The 17,267-nt window shown below is 34.0% G+C and overlaps 2 protein-coding genes across 4 annotated transcripts; one reads left to right on the forward strand and one right to left on the reverse strand.

Annotated features, from left to right (window-relative positions):
- The first annotated feature begins 670 nt into the window (after window positions 1–670).
- Window positions 671–5,065, forward strand: LOC114178423 (zinc finger BED domain-containing protein DAYSLEEPER). 2 transcript variants are annotated; one of them, XM_028064315.1, is made up of 5 exons: window positions 671–929; window positions 1,044–1,117; window positions 1,503–1,724; window positions 2,671–3,542; window positions 3,916–5,065. In XM_028064315.1, the coding sequence occupies exons 2-5, from the start codon at window positions 1,072–1,074 to the stop codon at window positions 4,831–4,833; spliced, it is 2,058 nt and encodes a 685-aa protein (XP_027920116.1). In that variant the 5' UTR covers window positions 671–929; window positions 1,044–1,071; the 3' UTR covers window positions 4,834–5,065. The 2 variants fall into 2 exon arrangements, with proteins under 2 accessions (XP_027920116.1, XP_027920115.1); XM_028064314.1 differs by having other exon boundaries at window positions 723–929; window positions 1,048–1,117.
- Window positions 5,066–11,072: 6,007 nt separating this feature from the next.
- Window positions 11,073–15,334, reverse strand: LOC114176624 (translation initiation factor eIF-2B subunit delta-like). Of its 2 annotated transcripts, none has more exons than XM_028061720.1 (7): window positions 14,976–15,334; window positions 14,762–14,875; window positions 13,858–14,207; window positions 12,521–13,265; window positions 12,239–12,335; window positions 12,098–12,152; window positions 11,073–11,334 (listed from the first exon to the last, which is right to left on the reverse strand). In XM_028061720.1, the coding sequence occupies exons 1-7, from the start codon at window positions 15,184–15,186 to the stop codon at window positions 11,275–11,277; spliced, it is 1,632 nt and encodes a 543-aa protein (XP_027917521.1). In that variant the 5' UTR covers window positions 15,187–15,334; the 3' UTR covers window positions 11,073–11,274. The 2 variants fall into 2 exon arrangements, with proteins under 2 accessions (XP_027917521.1, XP_027917523.1); XM_028061722.1 differs by having other exon boundaries at window positions 14,762–14,870; window positions 14,976–15,184.
- Window positions 15,335–17,267: the final 1,933 nt, after the last annotated feature.

Genomic DNA, 17,267 nt, shown 5'->3' on the forward strand with positions numbered 1-17,267 from the left:
ATTACAATTTTAGGAAAGACGATGGTAATTACATTCATAAATTAAAATCCTTATAATTACTTATAACTTGGGAGAGGACATCACCTTAGAACAACATTCTAAGTTTTAAAGGTCTAATAGAATTACATTACAAATTACCCTAACCATAATTTATCAATCTAATTTTTGAACTACGTAATATGAAACTCATGAATTGATTATCTTTTAGAAGTATGGTACATATTAAACTATCCAAAATACTTTAATTGCGTGTTATTTCTAGAAAATGCATTTTGGAATACTTTCATTATAACTTCAAATTACATTTTGTAGAAGGACACATCTGTCTCCTAAAAAAGTGTATTCCGTATAACATAAAATCCAAAGTTAGTATTTCAAATTATCCAATATATAAAAGACTTCAAGAGAATGCAATAAAATAAAAATACTAAACTTCAAAGCGGTTATTTCCAAAATTTAAAATTTGAGGGGTGCATTTAGAAAATCGACTTAGGAAGTAAAAAGAGGGTCCAAATCCAAATTTAAAAAAAAAAACAAAAAAAGAAGCCGAGTGACTAATGCGAGTGACTTTGGGCTTATGTGAAAGCTGGCTGATGGCTAAAAAAGCCAACTCGACTCCAAAACTCCGTTCATAACTATTCCTATTGCTATGTGTGTGTTTTTTTTCTCTTTCTTTCATTTTTCTGGTAACAATAAATAAATGAATAAATAATTGCCGAAAATAGTTTTAGGCTTCAGCGAAGCCGTGTTAAAGCTAACAAATGCAGATCTCATGAACCCTCAGCCACGCCGCTCTCTCTTTCTCTCTCTTCGGCTCCGATCCACTCCACGCCGATCTTCATCAGCTTCAATCATCGCTCTCTGATTTCAATTGCAATTCAATTCTCCGCCAAAATTCAATTATGAGTCTCATGAACTCTCCCACACGGGTATGCCCAATTCCCTATTTTCATTTTAACGCCACCACGATACTACTCTCTTAACACTTTCACAGCAATAAATATTATATATCACATGCTTATGCTGTGTTTCTTGCTGATCAGACAGGTGACGGTTGGTGATGCTAATTACATGGACTGGACTGGCGTTAACAACCACTACAGAACTGCTTACAAAGGTATTTCAACTGTTTCCTGCCTATAACCAACTGGGTTGTCAAAAAAATTTGAACTTGTTCATGTAATATTATTGTTGAAAATGACTAACTGTGTTTGGGGTTCTGGTGTACTGCTTCATTGTGTGCTTGTTTTACTAAGGAATCAATCGAGTGATACTTGTAAACTATATTTCGAACTTAATGTGTGATCAAAGAAATGAGTAAACAGTGTGAAGGATCTTTGTTCGTTCAACTGTTAACGTTTATGGATGATAAATTTATTGGATTTTGTTATACTGTATATAAACTGTTTTTTCATTAAATGATGGTATAAAATTAAAGTTGAAAGAAATAGACCTGGTTTTCAGCATTCCATATGTGGCTTAGTTGTGTTTCTGTTTTTTAGCGGATGACCAAAAGTCCGTGATGGATGTGGCACTCATTTCAAACATGGATCCTGTAAATATTGGGCTGGCTTGTTCAGATAAGCCAGGTCCCGTTACTTCCCTGAAGCCCAGAAAGAAAACAATGACATCAGTGTATTTGAAGTTCTTTGAGACAGCTGTTGATGGCAAGACTCGCAGATGCAAGTTTTGTGGACAGAGCTATTCCATTGCAACTGCCACAGGTTACTTTCTGCATTATCTTTCATTACTCATTATTTTACTTTGTGTCTTTCTTTTGTAATAGGATCATGTATCTCTTTTCATCAGTTAGGTTAGGTTTACATATAATAATCAAGCCTAACCTATTGTTAATTTGGCACGAAACCTTAAACAATAATGCATACCAATGGAACTTTGTTATGTAAAGATTAACATAAGATTTTGTCAACTCATGAGGGTAACAGTTCCGTCTTCTCTCTTTTATTTTTCTTATTTCAGTGTTTCAAGTTCGGTCAAATCTAAATTTTAGCACCCAAAACATATGCTGAGTTAAACAAAAAAAAAGACTTCTTCTATCGTTTATTGTGATATGGTGTGTTAGGCAATAACTAACACGTAAATTTATAATTTTGATCATCATTTAATGTATAAGGTTGTATAGTTATTTTATATGCATGAAAGGTTCAAAAACACATCTTTAGAATTTTGCAAACATTTGAAGACAATTTTCACATATTAAAGCATGTTTATTGAATTCAGAAGAATTATGTTGATTGGAAATTCAAATGTTGAGTACAAGCCTGAAACAATTCAAAAGCTAAGTATGAGCCTAAAACAACTAAGGTAAAGTTTGAACCTAGAGCCCAGTTCAAGTCTAAAATGATTAAAAGGCCAAGTTTGAAGTTCGTTCACACTCATGCTAAGAGCTTGGGAGCTTGTTTCAGTGAGAGTTGAAGTCAAAGAGTAATTTATGAAAACTCTCTCCTTAGTTTACTAGGACATCTTTTTAAAACCAACTTTAACAGAACCATTGAGCATCAAAATGACCAGTTTCTCAGAATGCAATGACCTTAATGACAGCAACAAACTCGAGATTGGAACATTGGTGATGAATTTTATTTTTCTAGTCTATAACTTTTTCAAACGATTCTTACTTGTATATGCACTAATGTTCCTTTGTTCATGAAGGCAATTTGGGAAGGCATCTTGCTAATCGCCATCCAGGTTACGACAAGTCGGGGGACGCTGTCAGCAATTCAGCTGCAAGGACTATCACTGTGGTGAAGAAGTCACAGCCTCAAGGAAAAGCAAACCAGGTGGATTATGATCATCTAAATTGGTTGCTCGTTAGGTGGCTTGTTCTAGCTGCTCTCCCTCCTTCAATTCTAGAAGAGAAGTGGCTTGTGAATTCCTACAAGTTTTTGAATCCTTCCATACATCTCTGGCCAAGTGACAAGTATAGAACTGTACTTGATGAAGTCTTCAGAAGCATGAGGGAAGATGTAAGGGCATTGTTGGAACAGGTTTCTTCGAAGTTGTCCATTACACTTGATTTCTGGACCTCCTTTGAACAGATTTACTATATGAGTGTGACATGTCAATGGATCGACGAAAACTGGTGCTTCCAGAAGTTGCTTCTTGATATCTGTCGAATACCCTATCCATGTGGGAGTACAGAGATATATCGTTCCCTCGTAAAAGTTCTCAAATTTTACAATATTGAAACCAGAATTCTGTCCTGTACCCACGATAATAGTACAAGTGCCATGCATGCTTGCCATACTTTGAAAGAGGACTTAGATGGCCAGAAAATAGGGCCTTTTTGTTATATTCCCTGTGCTGCTCGAACTTTGAATGTGATAATAGATGATGGATTGAGATCTGCAAAACAAGTAATTTCTAAGATACGGGAGTTTGTAATAGAGTTAAATGCCTCACCAGTGATCTCTGAGGATTTTATTCAAATATCCACTGCTTATCAAGAAGGCATTTGGAAATTTCCTCTTGATATTTCAGCAAGGTGGAGTGGAAACTATCAAATGCTTGATCTTGTTCGAAAGGTAGACCATTATATTTTCAGCTGTTTTCAGTTACTGCGCATAAGAATCAAAAGGAAAAGAAAATTCTTGCATTTTAGTACCAATGTTTTTCAAGACAAAACATAGATTTGGAACGGCTTTTCGTGCATTAAGTGTCTATATTTTCCCGTCTAATAACTGTAAGAATTTTTCTATGTTTGGTGATGAATTCAGCATGTGTCTTGATGTTGATATTTTTCGATTTGTTTACAACAACAATGTAGCATGTCACGTCACTCGTGTAAATTGAATCATAGGAATTAAGATGTCTTGTGATGTATCTCATGCATGCGATTTCCATCGAAATCAGAACAATGGAACAAAAGTAAAATAAGGTGTATATTTTATGGTGCAGGCAGGTAAATCAGTGGATGCTGTTATTCGAAAATACGAAGAAATGCTAGGCAGTAGGATGCTGCTGGGATCTTCTGACAAAAGTGTGGTTAGCATCATGCATCAATATCTTGAACCATTCTACAAAACCACAAACAACATCTGCACAAGTAAGGTGCCAACGGTTGGGCTTGTGCTTTTCTTCATGGATCACATATCAGAAACCATTAATTCCTGCAGAGAATCGCGTCACAGCCCAGAATGGCTAAAAAATGCTGCAGAAGAAATGGCTAAAAAGGCCAGAAACTACATCCATCAGGTTTGCAACATATTTACTTACATGACAGCAATTCTAGATCCTCGAATAAAGGGAGAGCTGATCCCTGATAGTTTAAACTCGGAAACCTTTTTGGACGAAGCGAGATCCCATTTTATAAGAAATTATTCTACCAGCCATTTCTCATCCATGAGTTCTGGATACAATGCTCAAGAGATTGAAGAAGGAGGAAGTGTTTCCTTTGCAGAGGAAATTGCACGGAAGAAGCGAAGGACAACCATGAGCTCTGCTACTGATGAGCTTACACAGTACCTATCAGAGGCTCCAGCTCCAATACCAACAGATGTTCTAGAGTGGTGGAAGGTCAACAGTACACGCTACCCTCGACTATCTGTTATGGCTAGAGATTTCCTGGCTGTGCAGGCAACTTCAGTTGTGCCTGAAGAACTTTTCTGTGGCAAGGGTGATGAAATTGACAAACAACGAATCTGTATGCCACATGACAGCACACAGGCCATTCTTTGTATCAAGTCATGGATTCAGGTTGGCGTCAAGTTTAAGTTTAAATCAACTGAGATAGATTATGAGCGGTTGATGGAATTGGCAGCTGCAGCCGCTGCAACAGATAATAGTCCTGCAAGTTCTGATAAGAAGCCAAAATAGTGATAGAAGATGGAAACGCTACAGATTAATTGATTAATTAATCGGGCTTCATCACTGTTAGAGTATATGTTGACTTTGGCCCGTTGCCACTTCAACTTAGAAGGGGTAAGTAAGTGGTGGGTGTTTTGTTCATAAAGTACTTCTCGATGTATCATATAATCATATTAATATATAATTATGATGTACAGTTCTGGAAATTACTTAACGCAGAGAAAAATCAAATATGCATCAAGTAGATCGACTCACCGCTTTCTGCCAACTTTTGTGTTCTGACTTCACACAGAAAACATCATTAAACATCACCAAAAAAAAAATTAAAAATAGGGACCCTTAAACAATTCTGTTGTTTGTTTGGATCCAGAACCATGACTGAAAAGACTATATATTTTACACGGTGAAAATGACAGTAAAATTAGTAAGAAAAACAAAATTTATGTAAGAAAGTGATATTTGTTATAAAATAAAGGTAATAAGAGAGACAAAGGAGAGGAAGAATAGAGAATGAGAGAGTAGGGAGCAACTTCTGTTTTTATGTGTGTCTAATTACTGATAGGACGAGTCCTATTTATAGGTACAATATGGTAACCCAGAAAGGATATAAAATCAAATAGTAAATACAAAATATTACATCATAAAGAGTAATGAATAATATGATTATCAATCATATGAGTAATTGTATAAATCAATGGACGACCATTAATTCATAACACTCCCCCTTGGGTGTCCATTGATAAAAGAATGTGCCTCGTTAAAACCTTACTAGGAAAAACCCTTTGGGATAAAAACCTAGTGAAGGAAAAAGAGTACATCATTCTATATAATATTGTTCTTTGCATCTTCTAATTTCTCCCCCTCATGTAAACTTACATCATTAAGATGGCGGAGTCCAATCCTATGAACCAATTGCTCAAAAGTTCTCCTTGGCAAAGACTTTGTAAATAAATCTGCTAGATTTTCACATGAGCGAATCTTTTGGATCTCTACATCACCATTTCTTTGAAGATCATGAGTGAAAAAGAATTTTGGAAGAATATGTTTTGTTCTGTCTCCTTTAATATATCCTTCTTTCAATTGAGCAATGCATGCACTATTGTCTTCATATATCGTTGTTGGTTTCATTTTTCCCAAGGATAAACCACAAGTTTGTCGCACATGTTGAATTATAGACCTTAACCAAACGCATTCACGACTTGCCTCATGTAATGCTAAAATTTCTGCATGATTTGACGATGTTGCTGTTATTGTTTGTTTCACAGATCGCCATGAAATCGCTGTGCCACCACATGTGAACAAATATCCTGTTTGTGATCGACCATTATGAGGATCTGATAAATAACCTGCATCTGCATAACCCATTAGATCTAATTTTGAATCATTTGGGTAAAACAAGCCCATATTCATAGTGCCTTTAAGGTAACAGAGTATTTGTTTTACTCCATTCCAATGTCTTCTTGTAGGTGAAGAACTATATCTTGCTAACAAATTTACAGCAAATGCTATATCGGGTCGAGTATAATTAGCAAGATACATTAGTGCTCCTATAGCACTAAGATATGGTACTTCAGGACCAAGTAGTTCTTCATCTTTTTCTTGAGGTCTAAAAGGGTCTTTATCAACATCTAATGACCTCACCACCATTGGAGTGCATAGTGAATGTGATTTGTCCATATAGAACTTTTTAAGCACTTTCGTTATATAAGCTTCTTGATGTACAAGAACACCTTTGTTTAAATACTCAATTTGTAATCCCAAACAAAACTTTGTCCTTCCAAGATCCTTCATCTCAAATTCTTTCTTTAAACAATCAATTGCCTTTGTGAGCTCATTAGGAGTTCCAACTATGTTTATGTCATCTACATAAACAGCAATTATGGCAAATTCATTCTCGGATCTTTTCATATAAATACAAGGACAAATAGGGTCATTTTTATACCCTTCCTTTAATAAGTACTCACTTAGACGGTTATACCACATACGTCCTGATTGTTTCAATCCATAAAGGGACTTATTCAATTTTATTGAATAATCCTTTTTAGAATTTGCTTTGTTGGGCACATTAAATCCTTCAGGGAGTTTCATATAAATATCATTTTCCAAAGAGCCATACAAATAGGCTGTAACAACATCCATGAGGTGCAGATTCAAACCTTCTTGTGCAACAAGGCTAATTAAATATCTAAATGTTGTTGCATCCAATACTGGAGAATATGTCTCCTCAAAATCAATACCAGGTCTTTGTGAAAAACCTTGAGCAACTAACCGTGCTTTGTATCTAACAATTTCACCATTCTCATTTCGTTTTTGTACAAAAACCCATCTGTACCCAATAGGTTTTACACCCTCAGGTGTGCGAACTACAGGTCCAAAAACCTTTCGTTTAGCAAGCGAATCTAATTCTGCTTGGATTGCATCTTTCCATTTTGGCCAATCATTTCTTTGCCGACAATCTTCAATTGTCATTGGTTCTTGATCATCATTGTCACTTATGACATCCTTTGCTACATTATATGCAAAAACCTCGTCAATATTGACTTTATTTCGATTCCATATTTTATGATTCATGACATAATTTATTGAGATCTCATCATTTTCAACAATTTCAGGTACCTGAGGTTCTTCTGGAACCGAATCATTGATTATGTCAAAAGAATCTTTTGGGACTTTTACCCCCTCGATTAGGCCATCTTGCCTTTTTTCCCTTTTTCTCACACGAGGATTTTTATCTTTGGAACCCAAAGGCCTACCACGCTTTAGGCGTGTTTGAGATTCATTTGCTATATTAGATTGTCCAACAGGAATATCAATTCTGATTGGAGTATTAGCAGCGGGTATATGCGACTTAGTTACCCTTTTTGTGTCAGTAAAAGCATCTGGTAATTGGTTGGCCAATTTTTGTAAATGAATTATCCGTTGAACTTCTAGTTCACACTCTTTTGTACGAGGATCAAGATGAGATAATGATAATTCATTCCAACCAATATCTTTTTCCAGTTTCTTTCTTTCTCCCCCTAACGTTGGAAAAATTGATTCATCAAAATGACTATCAGCAAATCGAGCTGTAAATAAGTCACCTGTTGATGGTTCAAGATATTTTATTATCGATGGAGAATCATATCCAACATATATTCCCAAACGTCTTTGAGGACCCATCATAGTCCTTTTTGGTGGGGAAATTGGGACATATACAGCACACCCAAAAATTCTTAAATGAGAAATATTTGGTTGTTGACCAAAAACCAACTGTAAAGGAGAGTATTTGTGATAACTTGTTGGTCTGATGCGAATCAATACTGCAGCATGCAGAATTGCATATCCCCAAGTAGTCATTGGAAGATTAGCTTTCATAAGTAAAGGTCGTGCAATCAATTTTAGACGTTTTATCAATGATTCTGCAAGTCCATTTTGAGTATGAACATGTGCTACTGGATGTTCAACTTCAATTCCAATTGACATACAATACTCATTAAAAGCATGAGATGTAAATTCACCAGCATTATCAAGACGAATTTTCTTAATTGGATAATCTGGGAAGTGGGCTCTTAACTTGATCAATTGTGCTAATAACTTAGCAAATGCTTGATTTCGAGTTGATAGTAAACAAATATGTGACCATCTAGTGGACGCATCAATTAATACCATGAAATATCTAAATGATCCACATGGTGGGTGTATTGGACCACAAATATCACCTTGTATTCGTTCTAAAAATGAGATTGACTCATTTCTAATTTTTTCTGGTGATGGTCTTATTATCAATTTTCCCTGCGAACATGCAGTACATGAGAAATCATTGGACTGAAGAAGCTTTTGACTTTTAAGTGGATGTCCACATGAGTTTTCAGCTATTTTTCGCATCATGATATATCCAGGATGACCCAACCGATCATGCCAAACAAGAAATTCATTCTTATTTGTAAGCTTCTGGCTTACAATAACATGCGTCTCAATCGCATTAATATATGTGTAGTACAAGCCATAAGAGAAGGCTGATAATTTCTCCAATACACATTTTTTATTTGACTCAATTTGAGTGATATAAAGATATTCAACATCTCCTTCATTATTTGTCTCAATATGATATCCATTTAGACGAATATCCTTGAAACTTAATAAGTTTCTATTGGACTTAGGAGAATAAAATGCATTTTTAATATGCAATCTTGTACCTCTTGGCAGAAGTACTGTAGCTCTTCCAGAGCCTTCAATTATATTTGTAGTACCAGAAATAGTACTAACATTGACTTCTCGCATTACCAAAGTAGAGAAAAATTTATTACTCTTGAGAATTGTATGAGTTGTTGCACTATCAGCAAGGCACAGATCCTCATCATTGGTGTTAATGCCAATATTCATTCTTCATATAAACATAAATATCAATATTAGAGATTACTTTGTAAGAGGAGAGAAAGAAAAAAAATAAAATAAAATAGAGGATTTTATTCATAAAAACATAAAAACTTGTACATATAAAAGCAACATGAATTAAATATAAAACATTGTCTTAAAAATTAATCATAAAATAAAATTATTTTCTAACACTCCCATCACCAATAAGGTGATCAATGCTTCCATCGGGTTTAGAAAAGAAATCACCAATATCAAGATGAGTAGTATCCATATGACCATAATCAGAATCACCATCTTCATAAGCAAAGTGTGTTTCTACATTCTTCTTTTTAAGTGATTCTTGGTAGAGTTCAACAAGATGCTTTGGTGTATAACAGGCACGGGTCCAATGACCTTTACTACCACAACGGTAACATATATTTTCAGCCTTTTTGCCATTATTTTCACCCCTTTCTTTTTCCTTTTTCGCATTCTTGTTCCACTTCTGTTGATGAAGTTTCTCTTTGAAAATTTCCTTTATAACCATGTCCACGACCATGATTAATAGCACGACCACGACCACGACCATGGCTACGACCACGGCCAAAATTACGACCACGATTATTATTATGGTCTTGACCTCGTCCATGATTATATGGATCAGATGTTGCTGCATTCACTTCTGGGAATGGAGCAGAACCAGTTGGTCGGGCCTCATGATTTTTCATCAAGAGCTCATTATTTTGTTCAGCCACAAGAAGGCATGAAATCAATTCATAATATTGATTGCTCCATTCACTTCTGGGAATGGAGCAGATTAGGCGGATCTCATGATTTTTCATCAAAAGCTTTATTGCTTTGTCCAGCCAGCCATGCATAGGCATGAAATAAATTCACAATATTTGTGAAGTCTCTTTTCACAATATTTTTGTTATGAGCAAATTAGTTGCTTTATTTCTTTATTTAATGGTATCCCAATATCCATTGCATCTAAATATATTTCAACATTTAAAATCCAATATAAGGAATTCTTCCTTACAATATCAAGGGTCACAAATCCAAATTTTGCAACGTTTCGCGTGTTTAAAACTAACACATAAAATAATAATATTAATAATAATCATCATCATCAAAATAATAATATTAATAATAATCATCGTCATAATAAAAATATTATGACAGAGAATTTTGCAACGTTTCGCGTGTTTAAAACTAGCACATAAAATATTAATATAATCAAATTTCATGTATGAAATTATTAAAATCAAATAATAATAATAATAATAATATGACAGAGAAAAATAAATCAAACAATTATCATTACACAAAAAAAAGAAAATGAGATAAAGTTTGTGAATGAGAAAAAGATTAGAAAGAACCTCGGTTAAGGAATATAGAGCGTTGTTCTTAGGGAGAAAAAAAAGAAAAAAAAAATATGCCTTCACGCTCAGTTGGATAACCCTCGTGCTGATAACGTGTTATAAAATAAAGGTAATAAGAGAGACAAAGGAGAGGAAGAATAGAGAATGAGAGAGTAGGGAGCAACTTCTGTTTTTATGTGTGTCTAATTACTGATAGGACGAGTCCTATTTATAGGTACAATATGGTAACCCAGAAAGGATATAAAATCAAATAGTAAATACAAAATATTACATCATAAAGAGTAATGAATAATATGATTATCAATCATATGAGTAATTGTATAAATCAATGGACGACCATTAATTCATAACAATATTTTATTATTATAATAATGAACAGTTATCCCACGAGTCATATGTCCGTCTTCAGACTTGACATTGTGATACATTATCTCAGCTTCGGCATGTTGCCAAGTGCTTATAAAAACATAGGAAACTAACTAATGGGTTGTACAAATATGACGCAATAGCACAAGATGATGCACAATGGCCTTAACTAAGATCCTGTTATTCTTTGGAACATCATTATGATTACAACGCAGAGTATAAATAATTATATAATTGAAAATAAATGCATCTCCGAAATTGCTGATGCTAGGAATTGAAAGTCTAACAATTTACTAAAATTATATATAAAAAATTTCCATTAATCGGAATCGAATGCTGTTAACACCACTTTCTGACTTTTCTATATCTACATCAGTAAATGCTCTCGATATTCACGTACTATTACAGGCACGCTTGTAGGAGGAAGCTGTAACAGAAACAAGAAGAGTATCATGTGTATCATCGTCTGAATATTCTAAAATATTTGAAATTATAAAAAATTATGTATAATTAATTCAAATAAATAAAGTATAAGCAACTAATTTAGGTAAAAAAATTCATATCCGATACAACATGTGGTTGAGATTGAAACAAAAAAGGAAAAAACTTTAATGCATAATTTAAGAGGAAAAAAATAGAGAATTCTAAAATTAGAAGGAAAAAATTGAAATCAATTAACTTTTTCGTAGCAAGAAATTAATAACTTGAGGATTTTTAAAAATATAAAAAAGTAATAAATATAATAGCGAAGCCATCGTGAAAAGAAAAGAAAAGGGTGAGCATGACAATTCATTTTAAAAATGAGAACTCAAATTTATGATGTAAGAGTTTATTCATGTGAAAAGAAGCATAATACAGGTGTCTTGAAGTGTATGTAGGAGAAGAAAACTAATTTTTTTTCAAAAACACCAGCATGGCTCTATTCCTCTTTCAACCCGTTCTTGCAAACGGAAAAGATAACAGAATTTAAGTTCACAAAGTATAGAAACCAAAGATCCATAAAAAAGTAAACATAATTCTTAAAGTTTTGCCAACAAGTACTCAGAATTCTAAAAATTGATTGATTTAAAAATATGTGTATGAAGCAGTTAACAAAATATGCAAATAGATTTGGAAAGCTAAATATAATGTACCAAGTGACGACTGATGGACCCAGTCTCACCCAACACTAGCATCAACAATTAACTTACCATGCCATAATCTGTTACAATAACCGACACATAATCTGAAGGAGTAGCATCATACCTGTCAGGAAAAATAAATCAGTGGTAATCTTTCGTTCTTTTCTTGGGGGATTGGGTGTTCATACAAAGAAAATATCTTAAGCTTACATCAAATTCAAAAGCCTCAAATTGTCTTCACTGGCCCAATTATCCAGATAATTGACATCCATTCGTCCAGGAACCCTGGCAATAGCATCTGGATCACCTGCAAGCAATTGAAGTTTATCAACAGACAACTTCCAACTCCTTTACCCATTTTTGTTTTTTTGCATTAACAATACTTGCTGCAAAAGAAAAAGTCCATCCTAATCCCCCTTCTTGAAACATAAAGACAGTTTATACCAAAGTCAAAATGCAACATATATTACAAGCTGGTACCACAAAATATACCTAGTTCGTTAGAACATATTGAATCCAGTAGCACCCTTTCATGAAATTTATATGCTTCACAACAGATCAATACAGGAACACGAAGTTCATGAGCCACCATTGCAACACAAGAAGTCCCAACCCTTGAATATACAGTTCCATTAGACAAAACTGCAGAAGCTCCCAGAAGAACTCGTGTGACCTCATGCATGATATAAGAAACAGCATTTATATGAGTATATGTGCATCTCAGACCCTTGGCCACTAGCCTACGAAGCAAGGCCTGACCTTCTAACCTTGGCTGGGAATCTACCACGACAACACGAAACTTTTTACCCAGTTCATGGGCATATAAAAGAATCATCTCAACAACACATGACAATCCATATGTGAGAAGCACATCCCCATCCTTAATCTTTGTAAAAGCATGTCGCACAATCACCTTATCAGCAAGAATTATTTTTTCATTTATAAACCGGTCAATATCTGAACACAGGGTTGTTTTTGCCTCAAACTCAGAATAATTTAAAGACAGCTTGACAATACGACTCTTTACAAACCTAATTGCATTTCCCATGCTCATTGAAAGTGGTCTGCATTCAGCAAAGAATGAAACATAACTGTTGATTTTTGCAGTTAAATCCCTAACAAGGGCCTTTTCATGATCTGTGCAGTAATCTCTAATGGCATCTTGAAGGGCTCTCAGCATTGCTATACAACGAGCATTACCCCCTGATATTTCTCCTGTCGAATAACGAAGTCCTGCCTGAAAATTAAATAAGACAAAAATGACCACCGTGCCTGAATTGCTATTTATGTTTTGACTTTACTTTCATACGTACAAAAAGCTCATTTAAATTGAAGAACTACCTATGCTGTTCAAAGCTCCAAAAACAATTTCACGTCAAATCTGACTCATACATACTAACAAGTCATGATAGTATACAAACCACTGGCTACAGAAACTCAAAAAATAAATTAATTTAAATTAAATGGTTTGAATGAGCATTTTGGTGAGAATTTTCATCCAAAGAAAGAAGGGTGAATGCCCAGCACACCGTGTATATTTACATTGGTTAACATACATATTTGAAGCATGCAAACAAAGGACATACAGTTTGAGTTAAACACTCGATAGCATCAAGGTCTTAAAAATAAACCACAATGCATTAAAAGTAGTAAGATTCAATATGAAATGAGAATAATTAAGAGACAAGTGGACAACAGAGCAAATATATGCAACCATAAATAATGAACTATCAATGAATAAACAGTGGTCAGAATTTATTTTTTAGATCACAATTGTAACTGTCCTGGTCTACAAGTAGACCTCATGTGAATTAATTCCAAAAGAGTACCTCAAATACAGAAGGGTGCACTAAACCAAGGTGGAAAAACTTTGATTCAAGATTAGAAAGCTTAGTCCTATGTTCATATTGAGGCAAATGCTGAAATAATTCAACTCTGGTTCTAGATTCAGTTGGATTGCCTACTGCACGTCTTCTAGCCTTTTCCATTCGGGTTTCATCATCAACTTGCTTTCGTGGATGAGGAGCATCCTTTTTCCTGTCTTTATCCAATGGACGATCTCCTGGGTTTTTATCAGCAGCCACCGGAGAAGAAGGACCAGTTTTCTTTTGTGAAGACTGCTTTGTACTTTTACCCATGGCAGCCCTACCAGTTCCAGCAACAGCCTTACTTCCCTCAGCTGTAAGAAAAATGACCAAAAGCATAAGCACAAGTACACAAACTATATAAAAGGATGCAAAGTAATTAAAGTTCTTCTTGAGTACTGCAACTGCACTATATAACGCAGAATTCCATCTCTCTTCCATGGCCAAGGCCAAACAAAGGACATAATGCAAACTTAATATAAATTTATAGAATTTCATCAAATACTTTCAGAAAACAAAGTAAAAGAGATAAAAAAAAAAAAAAAAAAAAGGTGACAACCTCAAATATGTGCAACCAAAATTAGAAACCACTCTGGCACGAACTAAAATTACATGAGTTTCATTGTAACAAAGGATTCATAATCCAACATCACTCTAAAATTCCAGTAAGAAAACAAGAATAATCCAATCTAACACGTTAAATGTATAGTTTAGAAAAAATTGTATGCAGATAAGTAATCAATCAACAAATACCATCTGAACTTCAAACTACAGACGATGATTTAATCAATTATAGTCACAAATTTAGTCATGATCAAAGTACAAGGGAGAAAACAAATTGTAATTAACACAAAAAACCCTAATAAACCTTTAGCAGCTCTCTGTGCTTCTTGCAAGGCTCGTCTCTCCGCTTTGGTAGTTTTTTCTTTCAGTGGCTTTGACCTTGATTTTATAGCCTCTTTCTCTTCCTCTCCCTTCTTTTCTAATACATGAAAGAAAAAATAGATATAATTCATTAATCATATATGCATAACAACAGTGACATTGAACAATAAAACAATAAATGAGAATTCCGTGTGTACCAATGTCAGTTTCAAGGTTTCGATTCTCCGAATAATCGTAGCTCCGAGATGTCACTTGGCCATGGACGGAAGAATTCTGCATCTCCGGAACAGAAAGATGACTTGGCGACAGAATCTTGTGGGAATCGGTAGTGGAGGATTCAGGAACAAAGAAACCAACTTGACGAATTTTGGGATCCCCAAGACTATGAGAGACACGAGTTGAATCCATGTGAGGATGAAAGAGGCAACGTGTGTTTCAGTTAACTGAAGATTTGAAGTTTGTTACAGAAAAGGAAAATTAGGGTTTGTGTTGTTCATTTGAGATTGAAGGATTTTTTCCCACTAGAGTTGCGTTGTCATTACGTTCTGTTTCTGGCCGTTATTCCATTGCCCTAGAGGCGGGAATCCAAATTTTACATATTAACTACTTAACTTATTAATTATTATTATTATTATTATTATTATAATTTATCAGACAAGACATAAGAAATATAATAATTTTTATCTTATTCTTGAAATAAGATCATTTTCCTACAATCATAAAATCAAGAAGGACAAAATTACTAAAATAAAATATGAATTTAATAGTTTTAAAGTATAAATTAATGAGGAATTTTTCAAGTACATTTTTAAGGTAATCATTATATGAATTAATAGATTTTTTTAATAATATTGTGAGGTGCAAATTTTATTATGAATTTAATATAATTTTTTCATGACTTATATTCTTTTATTTTTATTTATTTTAATAAAATTGTTTGTGATGTTAAATGATGGACGAGTTTTGAAGTATTAGTATAGATATGATGACAAAGTTGATAATTATGATTAACATGATGTCATTTGAAATTAATAGAATAATTGCACATGATAATTTATAATTAGATAAAAAATATAAAGCAAATATATTATTATTTTAAAATGGAATAAATTTAAATTTAATTAAAGTGCATTCTATATCAGTTTAATAAAAAAATTATGTCAATAAAATATCATTTATAAAAAAGTTACTTTATAATATAATAATTTTAAAAGTATTCTAAAAATATTATTATTTGACAGTGTAGTTTATATAATAAATAATTTATTTTTTAGTTTCAAATTATGAATTATGAAATATCAATTCTTTGTTGTTTTTGTTTAGATGCTTTTTTATTTTTAAATATATTAGTATTTTGTTTTGTTAACCTTACCTCCCAACTTAATTAAAATTCATATTTGCTTTACCAAAATATAACATCTCTTTCTAATTTTGTTTTTGTGTTATCCAATATCATCGAGACATTTACACTTCTAATATAAATATAGAAATGAAAACTACTTATATTTATTATTAAATATTTATATAAAAAATATCAACATGTTACATGTAACATCCCAAGGTACTTAAAAGGAAATATTAAAGCTCATTACAAAGCCTACAACCCAAAAGGAGTAAGAGATAGTCGATATTCGAAATAAAGCCTTGGGGGTAATACAATACACGGACCTTAGCCCTAAAGAAAAGTCCAAATAAAACATGAAGTCCAGCCCAGGTAGACTGTGTAGCAGAATCATCCCTTCCTGTTGACCTCGAGTACCTCTCGCATCTGCTCTCATCAATACATTGATGATCATCGCAAAGGTAGAAGAACAACATACAAGGCAATCAAACAAGCAAGGGTAAGCTAGAGCCAAAAAGATTTTATCATGCAATCAGATATACTTTCACAGTCCAATATGCATACAATCATCCAAGCATGTTATGACCTTCCAATCAATACACTAAGACTCGACTTGACTCATCCGGATACATATAACCTGGTCGGATTCAACGGATGCTTGCACTTGTGGTGGATACCTCTGCTCACCCCCGAGCTATGTGTTACAAGTGTTACAATGAATCAATCCCCCACACACAAGGTTAGCCCTTAATGAGTTTCAGGCATCCTGCTACTCTCACCACAAGAGTCAGTCCGCTCTAAGTGAGACTAACTGACTCTTTAGAGTCTCAGGATGCAATCCTTACCTTGAATCCTTACCAAATTATATAGATGGGGCACCACCATGGACACCCACTAACAGGGGCCATGGAATTACGTCCCGACCACTGAAACACAACCCTGAAATCTCACCTAGAAATTCCAAGGAATTACGTACTGACCACAAACTATACATATTCAAACAAACAGTAATATTTATCATGCTTATAAATCTCATGCCAACCTTTATAATCCATCCTTATACATGCTCCATGTTGAATCCATTCCAAATCATCCTTCCCAATTCATGAATATAGAAATGTAATTCATACCGACACTATGCCACTTT

The sequence above is a fragment of the Vigna unguiculata genome, chromosome 3 (assembly GCF_004118075.2).
Source record: "Vigna unguiculata cultivar IT97K-499-35 chromosome 3, ASM411807v1, whole genome shotgun sequence".
NCBI classification, from domain to species: domain Eukaryota; kingdom Viridiplantae; phylum Streptophyta; class Magnoliopsida; order Fabales; family Fabaceae; genus Vigna; species Vigna unguiculata.